General features: G+C 47.1%; 1 protein-coding gene across 1 annotated transcript in view; it reads right to left on the bottom strand.

The window, feature by feature from the left end:
* ZMAT4 (zinc finger matrin-type 4) overlaps positions 1 to 23,772 on the bottom strand; it is a 54,748-nt gene that overhangs the window by 21,797 nt on the left and 9,179 nt on the right. The window contains exons 2-3 of the mRNA XM_005029474.6: positions 17,043 to 17,144; positions 4,744 to 4,833 (exon numbers count right to left, since the gene is read on the bottom strand). Of these exons, the coding sequence (XP_005029531.3) occupies positions 4,744 to 4,833; positions 17,043 to 17,144 (192 nt within the window). The remainder of the gene's footprint in view (positions 1 to 4,743; positions 4,834 to 17,042; positions 17,145 to 23,772) is intronic.

Raw genomic sequence — 23,772 nt, 5'->3', positions numbered from 1 at the left:
GAGTTTTGCAATTCATCCATGTGCAAAGATAGAAGATGGCTCAGGCGTTTACTGGGGCACCCTGTTTAGCCCAGTGCTGGCCACACAGCAAAATCACACTCAAAAATCCAATTCCCCTTTGTCAAATTTCATCCTTCTGTTTGGACAGAGAATGAAGGTCCCAGCTTTTTAACTCCCCCATGCACGTGTGAGACAGTTCCAGCCCAGACTTCTCCCCAGGTCACACACAGCACCGCCGGAGCCCCAGTAGCGCTGCCACCACCAGCACATCCCCACCGGTGTCCAGCCGACTCCTCCAGACATGTCCTCAGCTCACATGGACAGTGCCCCAGAGTGCCAGGCACACAAGCTCCTGCCCCGCACAAACCTCACGCAAAGCAGCACCGCATGCAGTGACCCCGAGTCACGCACCGGAGGGGCCCCTGAGCCCCCCAGCAGCTGGGGAGCAGGATACAGGCACTGGAACAGTGAACTGATTGTGCAGGGGCACCCAACCCACTGTTTAAGGTCGTCTTCTCCCATGAAATAAGAACAATTAGAAGGAGGACTGATTTTCATTGCTTTTTTGTTGTTGTTATTAACTATAAATCAACTTAAACCTTAGGGAGAAATCTCAAGAGGCGATAAGTACTGTTCTGGGTGTAATTTGCACTTCTTTTAAATAGGATTCTCTCAACATATTTTATGTCTTCAAAGAGAAATCACTTGAAAGTTAAGAGCCGAGAAAAAATTCCCAGACTCTATTGATCATCAGCGGTGGTAACATATAAAGAGACTCCAACAGAGCTCGTTTGAAAACCTGATACACTTCAGTGTTTACGCACTAGGGTCCCTTCCTCTGCTTGCTCTGCTCTTCAGTGATGTTTTTTTCTTCCCAACCTACTTTCATAGCTAGACTGCATCTAAAAAAAGAAAAAAACGGTGAAATGACCCTCAGACCCCCCAAGTTCACAATTAAACCGAAGCACTACACATTTATCCTAGATCACTACCCATCTTATCTAAGCTCACTGATGTTTCTGGGTGAGCATCTCAAAGCCTGGGTGGGGATTTCACCACCAGCCTGGCATTCACCTGACGAGCAGTGGCCCTCATTTCCCAATCAGTCCGAGAGCCAGGCTCTGCCTAAACCACAAACAGACCCTTGCTCTAACAGCCAGCCGTCTTTCACACCCTGAATGCTGTTCTTCATTAGCAGTATCAAGATGTTTGGAGAGACCTTAGGTACCCACACTTGCAGCATTTGTCGCAGTATCACCTTCCTTGGCCTCTGCGCTACCCTGCCCAGAGGCTGGACCCAGCCCTGAAGGGTAATTATGCCTTGGTGCTATGTCAGCGGCTGTTTTACCTGTAAGCAGATGGGCTGGGGGGAACCTGACCCCGGTGTCTTTTGTCACCTGTTGAACGACACCGCGTTGATAGGATTGTGCAGCCAACCAGTAAAACAACGTCGCTTGTTGGCCAGGTCGCACAGGGACCAACGCTGCCAGCAGCCCAGCCAGCCCGAACCAGGGCAGGAGCCCCCCACAGCACCCTTGGGCTCATTCCCACTGCTCACCTTGCCCTGCTCAACCTAAAGCTGAAAACATCTCAATTTAGCTTCCATAAAACCCAGACCAGCAACTCTAGCCCTGTGTTACACAAGCTGAGCCAACGTGCAAGGATTTTTTTCTATTGTTTGTTTTTGCAATTTTCTCCAGGCAATCCCCTCTCTCTAACCTTTGCAAAGATGTACCGGTGACAGGGCTAATGACCTTGCATCAGCTGAAGCACAGCACAACATGCACAGCCTCGGAGATCAAGTATCTGTTTCCCAGCGCTGACATTGCTCCTCTTTCCCCCCGCTCTGCAGCAGCGCAGGCCAGCCTAATTCATAGGGCTTCTCTTTGTAATGTTATAAATTTCAAAGCAAATCTTGTACATCCACCAGAATTAACTTCAGTTATTCAGATGCCTGTTAACAAGCCACTAAAAGGCATAATCCTCATGCAGGGCCAGGCAGTTGCAGTCCTTTACTGGATGTTGCTTAAGAAATCCTCAAGAAAAAATGTGGATTTTTAATCCGTAGATGTAAATCTGCTGTCTTCATTTCCTAGTTTTTATTAAGAAGAAAAGATTATACAAACCCTTGAAATACAGCAATATAAAACATACCACTCCAGCCACTGCAAAGTGTCTTTTAAATTTGAGTTAATTTTCTGTGCATGAAGAAGGTGCTGCTGTTAAAGTGCTATTTCCACAATGCTCTGTGTGAGGTTTAGACCACTTGCCTGCTCTTTTGGAGCCGGCTCTTCTTGTGGTACAAGCAAACAGCAAGTACCAATTCATGGCAATCTAAATCCAAAACAGGCTTTAAGGAGCATCTTAAGACCTATACATTCACTGAAAAAAGCCAACCCTAGATGAAGTGAGGGATGCTTTTCACAACACAAGCACGTGTGCCAGAAGGAAGATGATAGTTAAAGCAACTCCACCATCTTACAGTACAAATAGGGCGAGAAAGAATTGGAAGGCTTTTCTCCCAGCCCAAAGAGTTCATTTCCTAGCAGATCAAAAATTTTCATCATGTTTGCCCTGATTATAAGTGGAGCCCTACTTTGCTGTTTTTTTCTTCAAGTGAGAACACCCTGACTAAAACTAATTCTGAGACTTGAGGATATGACTCCTAATTTCAGAGTGGCCTTGACACAAGCTGTGACTTCCTCAGATTGCTTTCAGCTGAAACACTAAATGGAAATTTAAAATGAAATGTTAAATCAAATAATAGCATATACAACCCTTCACACCACTGAGAGGCCAGGTAGAAAATGCTGTCTCTCAAACTATTTCATCTACAACTGCAGAAACTTTTCTTTCCTATTGTCATGTGGAGAAAGACAAAGTATTTTTGTTTTGTGGCCAAAAGGATACTAAAGAAATTGCATACAGTCATGTAACAGTGCAGTTTTTGATGAAAGAAGGATAATACTCCCTTTTTAGTTGCGGAAATTTAATTGGTTTGCAAGGATTATTTCTAATATTCATTTAAGTCAGTATGTCATGGCTTGACTAATGTTGCTAGATATCTGAATTTGGCAATACAGCTGCATTCTGTACACAGTAATGATGTTATCATGCTGCCTCAGAGATGTCCTAAATATTTCTGTTCTATTTAAACGCTGAAAGCTTGGATAATAGCTGATCAGCAATAGGGCTACTTTGCAAATACTGCGCTGTAAATGTTGGCAGATTTTCCCTGCTACATTTTTATAATATAAATAATTTCAGAATGTAGGTCTTGCGTAGCATATCATTCACCTGTTTCATAAGAACTTATTCAATTCATGCCCCATTAAGGGCTGCCCTTGGCACAATCAAACACAAGGAAACATAGAATTACCTTAGTCCTCACTGTGCCCTTTCATAAAATAAATGGGAATTCATTCAGCTTTGATTTAAGGTCTGTTTGGTTCTCTCTGTCCACCATATCCATGTGCTAAGGTGCACGTGCAGGCCTGGGGTTTCTTGTTTGATGTAATGGAGCTCATAAAAGAATTATGTTTCAAGTCTATATGTGCATGTCCACTCTATCTTTAACATCCTGTAATTAATAATTCGATAAAAATAGTGTGAGATTCTGTTGTTATGGGGTAGATTGCATCTGCAATTACCCTGTGTGCAACATAAAAGTTCTACTAAAATTTTAATTACTGTGTGAAGGAGCTTTCAGATCCCTTTGGCAACACTCGCAGGCTTCCTCCTTTAATTAGAAGATATCTTGCTAAATATTGATAGCATTAAGCCACAGTCACACTCGCATAGATCTGAAATGGCTTGGATACTATCTGCTGGAATCTCATCGGCAGCTCTCACACAGGCCTGGAACACGGGAAAGAGCTGACTGAATAATTCACTGAGAATCGTTCACTCATAAATGTAGTCTGCCTTTATTGCCCGACAAATGGCTGTGAGCTGCTCTGATTGCCTCACGCCTGTTTGTTTATCTGAATGCAGCTGAAGAACCAATCGCATTTTTTTTGAACTGCAGACAGATTGCAAAGCCTCCACAAGGAGTCTTTCAGCCGCAGCATTCCGCTTCCATTGACCCATAGAAAAAATCAGGTCAGAGGAGACCTGTGGAGGTCACTTTAGTCTCAGGTGACCTTTCTGGTCATGCTGTGGTTTCCAGCTGCATCATTGCACAGGGACAGCAGGGACACCAGGAGCTGAGTCCGAGCGGGGAGCACAGGGTCCAAGGCACAGTCCTCACCTTAAGGCCTAGAACACGCTGCACGGCACCCAAAGTGCTGGCCAAACAGTAAGTTTTGCAGTTGCATACGAAAAGCTGCTGGCTTCAAGCACAGCAGCTCTAAAGCCTCGGCCAGAGCCACCGAGGAGCAGCCTCCACCCTCCCAAACACTCAGCCATAAGCCTCCCTGCAGCAATTTACCCTTTCTGACTTTTGCAGTCGCTCACCAGCAAAAACCAGGCCATTACAGGTAGTTTGGTCTTCGTTAAACTAAATAAATGCTGGATATCTGCAGCGAAAGAGCATTCAAATAACTAAAAATGCAATTACTGTTGCTGACATGCATAATATTTCTTGTACAGTTTATTGAAAATTATTTCCAGTTACTTAGCATTTCAGCTAATCTAAATGTTACCTCTGGGTACTTGATTATCTGTAGCTGTTACAGAAAAAAAATGCACAGAGTCAATGATTCACAAAGCAGTTGAGTAAACAGGGACTCAAATTATACCCACATTTTCTGATCGGAGCTTTTTAGCTGGACAGCCTCCATCTATGGGATGAAGCATATAATAGAGGCGAACTTTGCTGGCATGTTTCCGACTCTGGAAAAAGAAAGAAAAAGAAAAAGCAAGAAATGAAGTTACAAAAAAAGCAAGATGCTCTACTGCACTGCACACAAAACCAAACTGCAGTAAGACTTCACATCCCTCTGAGACGTGTATACAAGGTGGGAGGAGAAAAGGGGGAAAAGACACAGGTGAGAAACACCTGCATCTTGTGTGGGTTTCCAGGAGCTTTCACAGAGCTCTCCCCCGAGCCGAACTGAGCTGTAGGGAGGTTAGGGCACCTGCTATTAGCAGGAGAAATGGTCCACCTTCACCCCACGCCGTGCGAAGTCCTGCTGCCTACAGCTCCCCAAAGGCACAGAGGAAATGAAGAGGTAAGAGAAGAGCAGTGTTTGTTATCGGACCATTTCCACACCAGGAGAGACTGAAAAGATCAGGGTTATTAAGCTTCAGGAGAGACAGGATGGCATCATAAGGGATTAGATGCATACACACAGACAGAAACCCACAGTTCCTACACTTCCAGAAGAATAAAATACATAAAGGGAATAAAACCTCACTCTCTAGGAAATAAGCCAACTGATACCTGCCAAAGGTTTGAAAGAAATTTCTCCCATGGGTAAATTATCAGATAATTGTGCATTATATGAAATCTCCTGCTTTCCTTAGAAGCAGCTGGGGCAGGCTCCGCATCGCCCTCCAGCACCAGCACCGCATTGGGCGCAGCCAGAGCGTGCCGGCAGGAGCACTGCCCTGGTCACACCAAGAGGCAGAGCCATCCCCAGAGCTGCCAGCCTGCAAAGCAAGATGTAAAAGCTGCTGCAGCAGGAGCACAGACACGCACCTTCAAAAACACTACCTCGCAATCGGAGCTCTCGCCTTCCAGTAGATGGAAGGGGAAAATAGCCTGTAACTACTAAATAGGTGCATCCAGAGCCCAGACATGCACGGCAGCTATTATTATGCAAATGTTTTCTCAGAATCTCCATTTTTGATTGCCTCACGGAACAATGGCACCATAATATTACAATTTCAGATCACAGATTTGCAATTTTAAAATATTAAATTATCATTAGCATGTACTGGAACATTCTTTTTCCTGTGGCGTGAACGTGGAGCTAAATTTGCACAGAGCTAAATTTGTATGCATAAATGTGACTACGCAATATTTTTTTTTAATGGAGCAAATCAGTCAAGATAAATAATGGCAAATATCTTTCCCTAATTTCACTTTCTGTATCCATTTAGAAAATGCAATTTTCCCTGACAGAACTCAAGCTCTCTTTGAACTTGCTGCTATCAGAGCTTAGCACAGGAAACCCCAAAAGCTTCAGCTACCAGTGATTAGCAGTCCAGATAGCGATGGCATAATTAAGAAACAACAACATAAATGTTTGAAAGGCAAACAACAGTTGTGGAACATCAGCCTCACTATCTGGTGCTGATCCTGCCTCAATGTTTTCTTGTCAGGTTTGGGCTAATCCTGCATTTCTCGATGTCTCCTTGTATGCAGCTACAGCCTGTGGAATTTATAGGTTACAAAGTTTTTCCGTCTTTTGGTTTGGGTGTTTTTGTTTTTAAGTCTTTTAAATATGAAAAGATTTTAACACTAATCATTCCTATTGTTCTTTTCTGTGGCACTCACCTGTGCAATACATGATGTCTGAATGGCAGCAGTAAAAGGCAACAAAGCTTCAGCCTTTTGTAAAACACCTCTTACTTTATTTACACATTTGTTTGGACTTATGAATGCTAAGGAAAAGGAATAACTTATGTTTGGCATAATGTTGAACTACACGGTCCCTGTGCAGCCTTATTATCCTACGGACATAAAAGCAGAGCTTAAAATCATCCCCAGCTTTTGCAAGTAAGTCATGAGTACCTCATTCCCTCGAAGGAAGCAGAGGTAGCACAACCTATTTGTCAAACCATTTTATCTCTGGTCTTTCCTACGTTTACATGTGTATTTATCATCCTAACACCACAGCAAGAGTGAAATGATTGTTCTTGGTGTGCTGCTTGCAAAGAGCCCTGCTGGTTATATTCTCTCCACAAAGCCACCAAAACCCACTGCAGCAGTGATGCGCGGAGAAGGTGAGTGCTGGCAGCGGCATCGATGCTCCGTGATGCTCCATGGCCACTTCTGGCAGGACAGCTTGTGGCGTGGGCTGGGCTGGGCACTGCTCACTTGCCATCCAAGTGGAAGTACGTGAGGAACAGGGGGCAGAGGAACAGCCGAACACAGGAACCACCAAACCAGCATAAATGGGATCAGGGCTCACGCAGCTCCTGTTTTGATCCCCCTCACAGCACCCATGAGCCTTAAAAAAGACAAACTTTTGTCACAGCTGTAAATCTGTGGTCTGGAACAAGAACACCGCCTTTGAAGGTATCTGCCTGCTCATCAATAGCCGCCACAACTTATCCTAGGGTGCACTAAGACAGTGTTTCTGTGCCTGTGAATATTTCCTTTGTAGCTTTACAAAGTGTTATGCCAAAGGCACTTTCACTTGAATTCTGTCTCTAGTGTCTGGAAACAACTCCTATAGCAGGGAAGAAGTCTAGCTTAATACTACATACATGCTTTAAAAACAACCCTCTCTGTGTGATGTGGGGGGGGAGCTCAGAAAGGCAGTTTTCACATAGCAACTGCAGGCTTCTGCATTGTAAGCTCATGCTATTGTTAGAAGGCTCATCAATAAAAGTAAACAGATCATTTCTATCTGTATCAAACCTATTCTAATACCAAGGACTATGGCTGAGGCAGCAGCATCCCAGCAATGCAACCCTAGCACAGAAAAGAACAAAGAGGAGCTGAGTTGCGCTATGAAATGCGATTTGATTTTGCATAAATCAAGTTTTGCAGCACAGTTCTGTCCAGAGCGTGCAGCAGGGAGGCGAGAGCAGACAATCAGGGCTCTGTGGGAAGGACAGCAGCTGGCAGGACCCTGTGAGCTGCAGGCGAGGCTGTTTTCGGACAGAGCAGATGATTTCTGCCTCTGGAGCTAGGACAGCAAGGGATGAGAAGTGAAAGCGCTGGCTTATGGAGGATTTGCTCACTGCTGCAGTAATTTAGCAGCTTTTTTTTGTACATTTACCAGCAACAGCAATGTCCTTGGGAAGGACTGAGGCACCTCTCCCTCTACAGGGCCAGTAGTCTCTTGAAGAGGCATTAGCTGGGGGTTCACTGGGCTGGGCAGCACCCGCAGCGATGCCTCCTTCCTCCTTCTGGCAGAGGGTGCAGGAGGCTGCCAGCAGCCCCAGCCCAGCAGCCTGCGGCAGCCCAAGGGTCTGTTCCCACTTTGCACTGCTGATTTAAGCTGACCTGACAGTCTGAAATATTTCACCATCTTGCAAGGGATTTCTTCCCTTACCCCAGCCACCTCACCAGCTTCAAACCAACTGCTCTGCTCCTTTCCTCACTCTGTGATTGCTTCTGATCCGATTTCTCTATTCTCCACAGTTCTGTTTATCATCTGCTTTTCACTCTTCCGCTCGCAGCATCATGTTTTCAGTCAGCCTGCCTTTCCTTTCTTGCTCCCCACTCCTCCATGCCCTGGTCTTGAGCCAAAGCCACCAGACCCCCTTTTGCTGGGGACACGCAGTGCGTCAGGAGCAGGCAGAGACGAGCAGGAAATGGGAAAAGGAACTGTAATGGCAATGCTAATGGCTGTGGCTTCACTTAGCTTGCAATAAATTCTTTTCCAGAAGACCGTTGGTTGGATTTTAATCCTTTTAGTGTGTACTGTGTCGATCCTTTTTGTATGCTGGCAGTTTCTTAATTAAATTGCCACAAAACATGCAGTCATATGATTACATCAACTTTATTATCTATATGTGCCCTACTTGTAATCTCATCAAAAGACAGAAAGTTATTTTGGCTAGACCCAGTTGCCCACACCTCATGCAGAAGGCCAGTCACTCTGTCTGCCTGAGACCACGCCGTGCAGCCCCCTCCGGAGGGGCTCTGCCCCCCATCACCTCCAGGAGCTCCCTGCTCTTCCCAAGGCCTGACCAAGGCCAGCGGTGATGATGCTGGGTGCGTGGCCAGCTCCTTCCGAGCACTGGTTTGCAAATGACTGGACTTACTGATTCAAAAAAGCAACATCCTGGATTTCATAATCGTTGTTTAACAAACTTTCCAATTCCTACTGGAACGGAACCAATTTCTCCCTCATTCTGTGATATAACAACATCCTCTGCTTTTCTAAAATAGAGGACAGAAGTATTTTCAGAAAACGCCTTCCTTTTTTTGCCTCTCCTACCCACACAACGAGCAAACACTATTGTCAAGATCCCCGTTGTTCGCTGCAGAGACAAACTCCGTCTGTTATTCCAGACGCTGCTGGGTGCCAATGTCCTTTTTCTCTCTTTGTAATTTTTGCAAAGCCTCATTTATAATTTATGGTCATTTCTATCCACTTCCCCTTTTCCTCTGTGAGTTAATTTTTTAAAATGTGTCTCCTCATACTTGTTACTTCCTGGGCACACAGATACGTGTCCGTAATTCCCAATTACATACAACTGGATTTACACTGCTAGGAAGCTGGCTTCTTTAAAGCAACAGGTAGACACATTTCCAGTTTAGACATTAATTTGCTCACACATAAAGGTAATTAACTGCTGATCTTCTCACCCAAACAAAGTGGAAGCAACCACTGGCCCCTTCCATTTCCTCTACATCCATAATCATTCCCTCCCTGCCTGTTTAGTCCAGAGAATTCCCCAGCCCGGGGGCTCCGATGTGCACCAGGAGCAGTCCCTGCTACATGCCATGGGGACCATTTCACAGGCCCCAGCAGCATCTCCTAACTCCTTATTCTGCAACTTAAAAAATGAAACAAAAAGAAAAAAAAAAAAAAAAAAGACTTCAGATTCTCCAAGTAAAACAAATAGCGGTGACCTGCTGCACCCAAAGCCGGTGACTTGTAAGGGATTAAAGGGGCTGCTTTGTCTTCCGCTCTGCTCAGCTCTGCAATCATGCAAGGTCGAAGTGTCCAGCCCAAGCCTGGCAAGTTTAATTAAAATCAACATTGTTGTTGCTACAGCCACCTTAACAAGAGAAAAGGGCCACCTACTTGAGGCTCCTTTGAGGGTGGCCCTGGATCAGACCCAGCGCCGCAGCGCATTTCCTGAGGAGCTCAGAACCGGCACTGGGACCACCTTCCCCCCTACCTGGGCACCAAACCTAGGAGGAGCCTCAGAGCCTGAGAGAAGGGTTCCTGGGCTGATCTTGTTCAATGGCAGAGAAAATGCTGCCCTTGGGTTTCTCCCCTTGGTGCAGTCTCCAACCCACAGGCAAACCAGGGGGGTTGCACCATGCCCTGTGCAGCAGGGACAGCACAGGCTCCAGGGCTGTGTGATGCCTGCTTGCTTACAGGATTTATTCCATAGCTGGAAACCCCTGCCCTGCCATCCTACAACTGCCCATTCAACCAGGACCTATGCTCAGCTCTGCAGGCTCCTGCATGATAGATAGCTGCAGGCCAGCAGAACAGTAAGGCATGAATTTTCTGTCTCAGGAACCACCGTTTCATCTTTAACTTCACCGTCTCCTATACCGATTTCAACTGTAGCCGAAGTATCTCTGGTCCTGCACACCGCAGCGCGCCCTGTAGAGAGAACAATCACTGCCTGCTCCCAGCTGCTGCTCACAGAGCATGGGGTGGCATGGCTCGGCACTGTTCCTCATCCACCCTGAGTACCCGTGGCTGCTGCCAGCTCCACTTCTCCCCCAGACACACTGAGAGTCCCTCATCACTCCTCCAGCATTTCTGATATAGGTGAATTGTAAATTCAGGCTAATGCAAATCGGCATTTACTTTTCTCTTGGTGTTCTGGGATTTTTTTTTGCAAGCAGTGCACATCCCTGAGAATGTGCCCAGGGAAAGGGGAGCTGGGAGAGAGCGTGAGCAGGGCAAGAACCTGAGGCAAGCTTCGTGCAGCAAGCTTGACCTTTGCTGTTTGCTCGCAACCAGCTTCCCAGCTGTATGCAAGCCCTTTATCAAGGTCTTTGTGGCATTTAAAACCCTTTAAACTTGTAGAAAAGCAGTTCCTCACATGTCCCTGCTCAACATGCCTTTACCCTCAGAGCTGTGCCAGGGGTGTGTACAGAGGTGCCTTGGTTGGTGCCTTCGCTGCAGCCATGGGTTTGCTCTGCTGCCTTGAGCCAAGCCATGCAGAGACATCAGGTTCCCCCGTCAGAAACAGATCAATTTCAAGCAGCTCGAGCCCAGGTTTCTCGGCTCAGGCTGGTCTGCCACAGGTACTCAGGGTGCTTACGGCTGCATTAACCTCACTGTTATGGTCCTGACACAATGGGACACAGCACCAGCAGAGTTAACTCAGATACATCTCGTTACGAAATTTACCCAGCACAGTGCTGCAAAGCAGCAAACAGCAGAAATGCCTGGCTGTTCTCATTCTATCTCTGTGTGTTTGAAACAAATCACTTTTTAAAGTATGTCAGTGCAACTCGCTTCTGAGAACCTGCTCAGCCCCGGTGCAGTGCGTGGGCGGATTTTGTCACAACACACAAAGACAACTAAAGACTCTGCTTTCAAACACCTGGAATCCAAATCCAAACACAGCTTTGAGTTTAAAATATTAAAGAAAAGCAGGAATCAATATCTGGAACAAACAAATGCCTTCCTGTGCATCAGCACAAAGGGGCTGCCGCAGGAAAGAGAGGCTTCTCCCCAGTGATGGTGTGGCCGGGGACTCATCCCAATCACGCAGCTGAGCGAGGTGCCCTCACTTCCAGCCCAGGAGCCTCCCTGGCTTGATGGGGCATCCCTTGTGCCTCTCCATCGCCTCCAGCCCCAGGATGGATCTCATCCCTGGTGGGTTTTACCACTGCTCAGTGAGTAGCCTAATGAACTTCAGCTATTTTTAGCCAGAAATGGGACTCTGTGCAGAGGGAACCTTGGAAGGGAGCTGCATGAGAAGTCTTTATCTGTTCTGCTGCTGCTGCTTAGCAATAGGTTTGGACACTGGGAGTGCATTAAAAATAATGCTTGGCCGTTAATGTTTACAACAGTATAGCAACATGGAGCCTTGTAAAATACCAGTTTAAATTGGTTTCCTGGAGCACACTACTCCAGTAGCTAATACTGCCCTGGTGAGTATGTACTTACTGTATGCAGAAAGGGGAAGAGGTATCACAGCAATCTCACCATAAAAACTGACACCCACGTATATCTTTCATATATGCTGTGAGGTCGCATTTACCTCAACATATTTTACTTGCTGCTGGTAAATGGCACGACGCAAAGTGGATGCCAAGGCAATTTGCAAAGGTCTGTATGTGCACATACAAAAAACAGAATGGCACCTACATCACTTTGCAACCAAACAACACACACACACACACATTAGAAGCTTTCTTTAGTCTGAATTTTGTTTCCCAAGCTGAAGTTCTACCAAACACCAGTACAATCTGCAGAATAACCTGTAGAAGTTTGAGCAACCACTTGAAACTATACACTGTGCATACAATGCAGCAAAGCAAATTCTCAGCAGTTGGTGGGAAGGACATAGGAACAACAGGTAGGACATGTCCCATCCTCCTTCATCCTCTGAAGTATTTGCAGGTTTTTCTCACTACAGCAAACCAAAACTTTGCAGGTAGGAGACATGGCACAACAGACCAGCTAGCGATGCTAGCATTCCTTAGCAGCACCCAACCAACACCAACAGACACCTTGACAGACCAGAGCCCTGTGTAGTTTCGCTTCCAGCTGAAATGTGTCCTCTCTGCTCCTCCATCCTGGAAATGCCCGCAGCACCTCGTGTGGAGAGCTCACATCACACACAGAATATTCCAGCTCCTTGTGTTCTGGTGCAGCATTTATTTTGTTAACTGGAATATATGCTCCTTCGCTGCATTAATATTTCAGATACAAGATTGCCTCTCCGAGCACACACATTTTGATCCTTAAAGCACTGATGTGCCAATGGTAAACAATGTTTATTATTCCTACTGACAAGCCATCATTTTATGCAAAGTTTCCCAGAGCAGGACAGCCCAACTGGAAGCAGATTAACTTGAGCACCACTCCAGCCCGTGCAGACAGAGTATTGATGGGGCTGTCGATACTGTGCGCCTGCTTCGCCCACTGTGACAGGGTGAGAAATTCCAAAGAACACTCGGCTCCCGGAGATGAGCCAAAGGGCACAGCACTGTATTTATTCTCTGGAGTTTGCTCTGCATTTGAATTTTAATACACTTTTCCTCTGCCCTCCCCCTGCCTCTCAGGCTACACAGCGAGCATTTAAACATCATTCCTTCATTTCGCAAGGTGAGCCAATAACAGCACATCCACATGACACTTTCCTGGGCTTCTCTTCCTTCAAACCTGGTGTATTTCTTCATTTTAAATGAAAAAGTAAAGTACCATCTGAACACCTGAAGCAATAAAGATTACAATGAAGAAAAGCGTTATAACAGCTTAAGGAGCAAATGTGGTGATGAATATGCAGCTCAAGGTGGAATCTGAAAGCAACTTTGCATATTTGGTAATTTTCCTGCAGGATTTTCAAGGAGAAACTTGAAAATAAATTGTACCATCTTTCTGATGGCTGTGAATAGTTCTATACAGCAATGAGGATTCAGAACTAACTAAGAAACCTTATCATTCTAATTTACAGAGCAGCACACCAGAGTGACTGCTACAGCCCTCTCTCAACGACAGAGCTGGTAGAGGGTGTTAAATTATGGGTAATCAAGACATTATTCAGGAAAGAGGCCTGCCACTCCAGAAGGATGCAGAAATACCTAAATCCTCTCTGGAACACAGGTTTTCAATGCACTTTCAGCAAGTAAACCACATCTTATTTCCCCCCCTCCTCCTCTGCTTGGCACAGGCCACTTCCACAACCACTGCTGCCCGCTGACCTTCTCTGATTTCTCTGATGCTCTTCCCCTTGCAGAGGGATAACAGCGGTCGCTGAGCGTATTGATCCCCTGCTGAAGTGGTCGCACATCTGCAGGGGCTTCTGCTCAGGGCAACAGCCCCAGTTATCCCTCTGCAATGCTTTTGAAGGGTGAAAGGTGTTGGAATAGCAATGCTTTGCTGATAAAAGCTGCAGGAGCTGATTCACGACCACACTGCGGTGACACAAGCCTGAACCCCAGCCTTTCCACCGGCTCCCACCTCCTTGCAAAGGGCTCTGCACTAAGGTGTGGACTCTGGGTCACTACTCTTTTCCTACTTAAAAACAAAAATCAGCCCTCTCATTTCAAAGTTGTGTCGGAAGACACACACTGTGCAAAGAGAGCAGGAAGGTGCCTTCTTGGTGTGCTGCCCAGCCCCACGGGAACCCTACAGCAATGCCCAGGACCTTGCCCCTCTCCCCTGACTCTCCTCAGCCTCCAGACAGAGTTGCACAAAGCATGTAAAATAAGGGCAGTATTTTGCTGTATGTCACGTTGGTAGCAAAAATATGCTGCAAATACTCTGATTCTTTTGTCATTTTTCCACTACACTTGCCCTTGGAAATAATACTGCTTAATACTGCACGACTGACATCAAATTATTTCTTATTCCTGGCAAAGTCCTGCAGCAGAAAAGAAGAGTTATTGGTTGATGATTTGGGGAAGGAGACGAGACAGCGATTGGAACTGACTACTCCTGTTTGGCAAGATAAAAACATCCCCCTTTCATACACTATTTCCCTCCTTTTCTTACAGAGAAACGTCTTATTTTGCATGCGCAAAGGAGCCAAGATTTCACCGCCTGGCACAAAGGCTGCAGGCCTCCCTTGGCTGTGACGAGGAGCCAGGGGATGAATTCCCCAGCTCTCCCAGCTCCGGCTCAGTCACGGTGCTGTGGACCCACACAAACCACGGCACAGAGGGAGATGCATTCCCCACACAGACCCTGAGCCTCAGACTCCGGCTTTGCAGTCCAGCCTCCAGCCAGTGCCTCCCCCCCCACTCCCAGCCTGGGCCAGCACCGGGCAGCAGCAGAGGGGAGCACCCGCTGGCCCAGGGTCCCCATGCAGCTCCCCAAGCAAGGCTGGAGCCCCCTGGCAGTGCTGAGGCACCGGGATGAAGCTGGGCACGTGCTGACGGCAGGGTTTTGCCTTCTGAAGCGCTGCACTTTTCCCTGTGTCAAGGGCTCGCAGCTGTGGGCAGCACGGAGCTCTCGTACCTTCACCAACAGAGTTTTGTAAAAGAATGGTCATGTTGTGAATCCAGACATTACAGAAGTGAATACTCTCACCATAAACTCAATTTGTCCATCTGTCCAGGGAAAAGAAACACCTTATGACTCAAGTGTCTAGCAGGAAGAATGGCCTTCTCCATTCATGTAGCAGATCCTCGGAATGAACCGCTCATGAAACAGTGTCAGAGCAAGAATTATTTGCAGAAATTATTCTCCAATAATTTTCCATGATTAATGTATACGGGGAAATCACAGACAGCCTGTCCAGTGTCTGAATGGAAAAAGCTAAGTTCGCCTAATAAATGATTCACTATGTATTATTTGCTCGGGTCTCTCAGAACCAAATCCAGCTTGCATTGGGAAAGAGACTGGAGCTGCAGAAAGATTTCCAGTTTGGTTTTGCAGCCAAAGCATGGGCTGCCCACAGAGCCTGCCCATGATGTTCGGTGCCACACCAAGCCACAGCAGGGCAAATGCTGCACGCATTGACAGCACGGGGAGAAACATCCACAACGCTGCCCTGCCCATGCCCCGGTGACATCCCCCTGTGCAGATGCACCTTATGCAGCATCGCCTTCCCCAAAACCTCAGGGCAGGTCTGCAGACCTCCTGCCATGCCCGCGGTTTCCTCGCACTGGGATGAGAGCAGAACACGCGTTCCCTCTGGGGCAGCACCCGGAGCCAATGCTCAATAGTGCCATGTCCCACAGCGAAAGGATGCCGCAGAAGCACCGCTGCAGGGCAGAGGCACAACCAGCTTCCCACGGGGGACAGGCCAGGCCGGGCAGGGGACAGTCCCGTACCCCCCGGCTCCCCCCATCCCTCCAGTGCCCACGCGCTGCTCTGCGCCACGCGGCCCAGTTGGGTAACAGCATTGTTGTGCCGAGCGTCTGTGGCGTCTGCTGGGATTTCACTGGGGATGACAAATGAGCACAACACCTCACGCTAGAAATATACAACAGAAAAACATGCCGTTTTCCACATTTTGAAAACATCTGCTACAAATTAATGATTCAGCTCATACCTACAATTACAGACACAGAAGAAAAGAGATTGGCTGAGCACCCCACTGCTCTCACGTCGCTACTACTATTTTGCAGCAATGCTTCTGCCTCCTGTAGACCAAAATTTGGCAGCCGCACCACCCATTTACCAGGATCTGGAAGGTGTCCCTACAACTGCAGCCTTTGACTTCGCAGTGGCTGCTGTGGTCTGTGCTGCACAGAGGGCAGCCAAGGGAGTATTTACAGGAAATGTCTCAAGGAATTTGCCAAGACAGACATGTACGGTGCCTTATAAATAAATGTGCATTATTGTTGTTGTTATTTATTAATGCAGCACAGCATCCTTGGATACCATACATTGATTAAGCTTCCTGCATGTCTTCACTGGCCAGCACCCAACCTGGGGACTCGACCCGTGCTGCCGCCGACCTCCCCAGCCTCCAGCATTGAGGCATGGGTGGCAGCAGCTCTCCTTTCCTGAAGGATTTCACAGCAGCATATCCTTCAGGAGTTTCCTCCCTTGTTTAATATGAATTTATTTAATTTTGTTTTGAAGATATGCAGTGCTGTTAATTGCTGTTCTAACATGTCTCTAATGATATACCCTTCTAATTGTTTATTGCTTGCCTACCTCTTAAGTGCTTGAATACATTCAGAAATACTAATCTATTCTCTGCACAATCAGTGATTCCTATTCAGCCAAGCATAGTGCAGCACATTTAATATAAAAACTTGAGTTTGGTTTGCTGAACTCTTAAGTGATTCCTTGCTAGCTACATTTATTTGAAAACTATATTTTATTAGAGGTCAAATTGTAGCCTGACTGCGGATTTAGGCAGGACAAAAAAATACATGCAGCAGACAACGTTGCAGTAACATCGTTCACGGAATAATGTGCCACCAACAAAAGTGATCTTTTGAATTTTGAGTTTTCAAAGAGGAATTTTAAATGCTCATGTAACTTGCTTACTGGGAATACAGTAGCCAAAGCCACGCTGTAAAACACATAACTGAAAGAGGCATCGATGGAGGAGTTACAACCCAACAGACTGATTAACAAAAAGCATCCTACCTCGTAATGGGCCACGCGCTGGGACTCGGATATTAGCTGTGCGCTGCACACTTTGCAGTAACTTTCAGTGAATAATTCCTGGTCAATGTCAGATGATTTCATCTGTTCACAGCAACAAAGAGAAGAGACAACAAACAGATTTAGTTCCAAGACACAGGTAGAGCAGGGCAGTTGTATTTGATGAAGACCCCTAAGGAGACACGGGCCAAGCAACACCTGAGTTGCGGGGTTCTTCTCACAAGAACCACAAGTTCGGAGTTCCCAAGATTTTCACACAGGCAGTCTACACCGAACACACGGTCCTAGCCCTGCCAGCACCACTACCTGCTCCTTCCAGCACCCTGCACGCCCGCGGGCTCCTGCTTTGAACCACTCAGGCACATCGGAGCAGTGCCGTCCTCTGCCCTGTCTGCAGGGTGGTGCAGAAACAGACTGAGGTCAGAAGTAATTAGGCAGCAGTTGTCATCAATGAAACAAGAAGTGCTGCAGTTCCTCAGCCTTAAAAATAATAAATAAATATATGCGGATATTACGAACTGGAGGAAGATGTTTTCGAGCTGGAAGGGTGCTCTGCTGCATTTCTCAATTTAGACACTCTGCTATATTTCTCAATTTAGAAGAAGGAAATTGCTTAGGTGATTTAGCAGGCTGTGCTGTTCCCAAGCAGCTGTTTAAATATTTGTGCATTCCCCACAATTTCCAGTGAGGACACTTGCACTTCCAAAAAGAGCTCAGTGTGTGATCTGATTCATAGGAACACTTCACTTCTCTGTTCACACCTGCTTCCTCACCATGCAAGCAATTGCAGGTATCAGCCTCTGAACTGATAATCACAGTGTGCATCAGGAAGTTTGAGGCTTATGAAAAACTGAACCCAGGCAGAGCAAAACCCACCAGATGTAGCTTCCCATAAAGGATATTTAAAACAAAACAAAATACATAAACTGTGCAATTGAAGAGTGAAACAGAGGGCAGTGCTTTCTAACTAATGCCAAGGTAAAATCTCTGTTAATTCACAATCATCACAAACCCAGGCACAATGAAGACTGATAATTCAGTTTTTATAGTGTTTATTCCACTGACTGGGAAGAAAAGTATCATGGAAATAATCAGGTTATGATACCTCACCAGCAGAAGAGCTGCAGGGTTTGGGGACACACCAGACCTCTGGGGCTGCTGGGTCCAGCTGTGCGGGGTCAGGATGGGACAAGGAAGCTCCGTGGGCTTGGCTGCTGCCAGCCCGCTGCAGGTGGCTGCACCACGACCCACACACACTGCAATCTCAGGAGCATTAAGGTATGTGTTACAGGTAACACATAAAACACATAAAAACGAGCAGCTGAGCAGACACCTGAGGGTCTCAGCCTGGCTCTCACCCCCAGCCCCATGAAAAAGGTTCACTTTGATGTTTGTGATTTACCAGACAAAAGATACAAACCACAGAGCTCTTCTGCTGGTGCCCTCCCGCTCTGATTCCGCAAATTACTTGCTTGTTTTCCCTTGTTCTCTGCCTGGGTTTAATCTTCATTTACTCTGTCTAGAGAACTGCTGTACTGCGAAACTTTCAAAGACACCAAAAGATCCTTTTAGGAGTACAAGAAGTGTTGCAAAATTGCATCAAAGGCAAAATAAAATGGAAAAAAAAAAAACAAAAAAACTCAAAAATACAACAGATTGACACAAAACAAACCAAAGAATCTCATTAAATCTTAATCCAGCATCCAAGATAGAGGCATGTAATATCATTTTCATCTGCATGCAGTTTGCAATGCTCACAGTATAAACTCTCATTGCAAAAATCAGATTAAATCAAAAGCTGCTCAGTATTACCTTAGCCCTGCACGATCTGATAACAGATCCCAGGTCTACACCCAAGCATTCACGCAAGCATTGCACTGCCAGCACCCATGTGTACAAATCACCCTTGCAAAGCTACCACGAAAACGCAGACAGCCTGAGAAAAAGTTTAAACTCAAGTACCAAACAGACTTTGACCTGTCCCAAATAACTATAATCGAAATGCAAAAATCCCCTTCCTTTCTCACTATGCCACTTAATTGCCTCTCTGCTGCTAGAGAGCTCTCACACAGCTTTACTGCCCAGAGTGCCTTTCTGCGGACTGACATTAAATTTGGCTGGTGCAAGCTGCTAGCTCTGAATAAAGCTTTTATGTTTGGTGGCTGCTAGCTGGGTCCTTTGCCTTTTTTTTTTTTAATATTTTTTTCTGTACCATTATATTTTCCCTTCAAGGATAACATGCTGTAGCAGGACATCAAAAGGGAATCAAGGTAATACGCAGTGAAGCAGATGGATGAAGACACACCTCTCCATGCCAAGTAAACCAGGGTCATCGCCCCGCTGTGGGGCCCAGGGCTGGTGTTCCCTGGGAGCCCGTGCAGAGCCTGCAACAATGCAAGAGCCAAGAGGGGCCTGTCTGCTTCCTACAGAGGGATTCCTACAGAGATTCCATAATGGCAGCAAGGTAACCTGCTGATGGCATCTGTGCATAACTGCAAGGGCTCCCGTCTGCAGCAAAAGGCAGATTCCAGACATGAAGCCTTGGGAAAAAAAAAAACAAAACAAACAAAAAAAAAAACAGCTTTGTTGTGTCACTACCTGACCTAAAAACAGTGCTTTCTCAAGCTCGAGAAAAGCTCCTTTCCTTCCCCTCCTCTTGCCTTGTTTCAGATACACTCTACTTTATTGTTTTGTGGGTCAATGCCAGCAGTGATTTATTAACTTCTTCCACCTGCAAGTGTCATAAAGGGAGTTCACAAGCAATTAATATTTAAGTATTCCTAATCGCTTAATTCCATTTTAACTCTTGCTGCCGACAAGTGCCTACCAGTTCCCAGAACTGACTAGTCTGGCTGATCTTCACGACATAACCTGTCTGTCAGGAGGCAGAGTGGAAACAAGGCTTTTCTGCACCAGCAGCCTCCAGCCCGTCTGGGGCTGCAAAGCTCCGCACGCCTCCAAGATGCTTGAGGAGAAGCTGACGCTGAGCAAGGAGGGATGTGTTCCCTGCTCACTCTCAAAGGCTTTTCTTGCTGAGAGCTGAGGAATTAATGTGTGATTCGCACCCTCACCAGCCGGACTCAACAACTCAGCCAAGTGGAAGCACTTGGACTGCACACCAAGGTCTAAGTACCCAAAACTCTTCGCACCTTCCCCTGGTAGAGACAGGAGCTGTGGTGCCCCCACCACAAACACTGCTCACCTCACCCACCTTGCCTCCTCTTCTTGCAGTGGGTTTATGATTTATTATTTCCTCTCGCATCGGTGCTTGAGATTTGGAGTCCCTCCTCCCCACTGCTGATCAGTAACCTCTGCACATGTCAGCTCAGCGCCTCCAGAAGTGGCAAACTGTCATAAGAGACTTCATTTTGAATACCTTGTGCCATATGGTGACGATTCTTCTCAGCAGTTTCAGTGACTGTAACAGCTTAATGAAAATCAATTTGATGGGGCGGACTCCAGTTTCTGGCAACAGCTAGAAAGATGCTAACTGTGTTGCACTAAATTTTAGAGGAGAGCAATCCACATATTGACATCAGAGACATACTCAAAGCCGAATTGCCTCCTTAAGGAGGTGTGCTGCACCAGACACAGGCATGTGCTGAATCTGTGCCTGTCACAAAGGACAATGATGGAAGTGAACCTGCAATAAAAGCTTCTGCAACCCAGACCCAGCTGGGACAGTGAGACCACTGCTGCCCAGGCCCAGAGAGCCAGCTGGAAGCCGCGAGCTGCGGCCGTCCCTTGCTGCTGTGGCAGCTCTCAGCTCGTCCCTTCGGCACAGCAGCCAAAGCACAATCTGCAGTCACTGCTAGCAAATACTTCCCTTGTGTTTCTGATAAATACTTTTGTGATCTCCTCTCAGGCAATCTTCCCCCAGCAAGCTGCTTCTATTTTTATTATTGCACACCCCCGTTATCAAATGTTTCGCCCCCTTTTTAAGCAATGAGCTCATTAGAGTAGGGAGAAAGAAAAAAAAAGAAAAAAAGCTCTTTTAATAACAGCAATTTTACAAATGGTAGCAAATGTTCCAGAGTAACTGGCCCATATTCCAGCTCTTAAACATGAATGTTTTTTCTGATTCCAAGTTTTGCCTTTTATATCCCTTCACAGACTACCCTTGGTAATTTCTACTGTCAATTATTTCCATATTTCAACAACAATAAGCAGAAAAACACAACAAACACAAAAAGCTGCAGACGACTTCACGTCACTTCAGGGCAGGGAGTTTGAACATGCAGCACCATCCTCAGCCTAACCAGTCTGTTGTCAAAAGCAGTCGGCTTGCAGCTTTTCCAAACGCTCTGCCTTCAAGTGCCCGCACCGGCAGCTCCCACAGCACTTAGAGCAACGGCTCAGAGGGGGACACGTTAAATGGAGACAGCAAATAAAGGAGCTAAATCTGAGATCACAGACAAATCCCTGGGTAACTGCTGCCTAAACTTTACAACACACGCCTCAGGTATACATATAGAAGGTACAGGCAAACATCAAAGAGGTCGCTCCCTCAGCTGCTGTGACCGCCGACCTGCCAGCCCCGTGCATCCTGCCTCTGCTTCCCTGCGATGCGGCCCCACAGACCTCAGGGTCTGCTTCTGCATCATCGTTTAGCCAGCACATATTAGGGACTTGGGAGTGCACCAGTCCCATGGGTTTGGTCCACCCATGGTGTTCAGCACACAGAGGTGCATTTTGTGCCGTGCCCACTGGTGGCGTGGGGCACAACCCCCCTGTGCTGGGGTGTGCGGGAATGCCTTGTTCTGAGCCCAGCCACAGAGGTGCTGTCTGATCACCTGCTTGGTGTGATGCACAACGCATTTCTGCACAGGCTCATTTTTCATATGTGCAACCAAGGACAAGGAATGCTACACAATAAAGCACTGAATTCAGCAACTTGGTTTCTTGCAGTCAAGAGGGAAAAAAAAAATACGGTCCTTTATCCAATTTACTCTCAAGGGCTTTAATCACCTTTCCCAGAATTAACAGCTTCCGAAACCTCTGTATTGAAGAACGAGAGAAGTGACAATTGAGCATGTGCATGAATGCCAAATGCAAAGAAGCCAAAAATTAAATGCCCTGATTTTCATGTTATGATTTGTGGCTTTTGCTGCTGTCACTCTCCCATGGATTAACATCTCGTGTAACACTTCCTGTTATCTTCAGTTGTTTAATTTGTCTTGGAATTAAAAAAAAAAAAGTCTTTGCTAATAATTAATGTGCTTTCAGCAACTGTGTCACTGCGCTTACAAGGCATCTGAAGAAATGCAAAATACGGCCTTTTGAAGTGCCTTATTTCACAGCACTATCGGCACAATGGATGGTTGAGCCCATTCCATGAGTTCAATTCTCCTCAGGCTCTTATCACCCCAAGACAGGAGCTCTCTGGGCACTGGAGACCACAGCAGCTCCAGTGCAGAGAGCACCGATGGCCACCGATGGGGCGGGCAAGGGGAGCAGGCAGCTCGCAGCCGTCCCTGCTGCTGGCTTGCCCCAGCGAAGACCAGCAGACAGGATGGGATTTCACATCCCACCGCCACCATGGGACCCGCAGCCCACCCTGAGCCTAGGGCAAGATGCTCGATTGCACGGCCACGGGCTCGGTGCAGGGGGATCCGCAGCCTCCGCCTGTACGAGCACCTGAACCAGCCTGTGCTGCTCTGCAGCCCCAGCAGAAGTGGGACGTGGGCACCTGGAAAACCTCACATCCTGGCAGTGACAGCAGCATGTCATGTCCCTAACCAGCAGCAGCCCAGCATGAGCCACATCCTGGAGGACGTGCACGCCTCTTTCAGCTTGCCCTGTTCTCCTGCCAAACCAAGGACGCTCCGAGTCCCTCAAGCTGTGCTGCACATCTGCCCACATCTCTGCCACGCTTCACCTTCCCTGCAGTTCTTTCTTGGCTCAGGGTTCATCCACCATCTCCCTACTCCCCTCCCCTGAAATCCTCTCCAGAGTCAATTTGCTTCACTTCTGCATTCAGCCTTTGATGCATTTTGACACGCTTTATTGGAGCTTTGAAAATCAGAACAAGATTGTGTGTGGCATGAGCCGGGGAGCAGGAGAAATCCTGCACGTGTCTGCTGCATGTGTCAAAACAGAGAGGAAAGGCTGAGGAGAGCGACACGGAGGAGACAGAGTCTCAGTGTGGGCAGGAGTCCCAGCCTGAGCACCCCACACACCCAGCTCTGCGCGACTTCCCCCAGCACAAGCAGCCCCTTGCTGGGACCCACCTCGACGTCTGCCAGGACAAAGAAAGGGGCAGCAGAAGGACACCAGCAGCGTCCTCTCAGCGGATGGTGAAGATGTCTTTGAAAGGAGCCTGGGAGCTGCCAGGCCGTGCCCTCTGGCCGGGGAAAGCCACAAGTTGTGGGCGATGCCTTCCAGGCAGAAAAGCAGCAAAGGCAGCGCTCAGCACCTGTGGGAGCGAACAGCAGAGACGCCAGCTCCTGAGCAGCAGTAAAAATCCAGCCAGTGCCTTTTTGACCTACTGCCTGCCTGAGGTGGGAACAAAGGGTGAGACAAAGAAACTACAGGCACGCAGACTTGAGAGCAAAGGAAAGAGCTGTGCATGCAGCAGAGAGCAAGCCCTCCGTGCCATGAATTGCCGCAGGGGGTGACGGAGGTGGGATGCTGCCAAGTTTCAAGGGAGCTACACTGCAGTTTTGAGAGCGACACCATCCCTTCCCTACAAATGTGTGTATCCGGTTATACA

Source organism: Anas platyrhynchos, chromosome 23 (assembly GCF_047663525.1).
Source record: "Anas platyrhynchos isolate ZD024472 breed Pekin duck chromosome 23, IASCAAS_PekinDuck_T2T, whole genome shotgun sequence".
In the NCBI taxonomy this organism is placed as follows: Eukaryota; Metazoa; Chordata; class Aves; order Anseriformes; family Anatidae; genus Anas; species Anas platyrhynchos.
The sequence above is the reverse complement of the archived record's forward strand: the minus strand, read 5'-3'. Positions and strand labels throughout refer to the sequence as shown.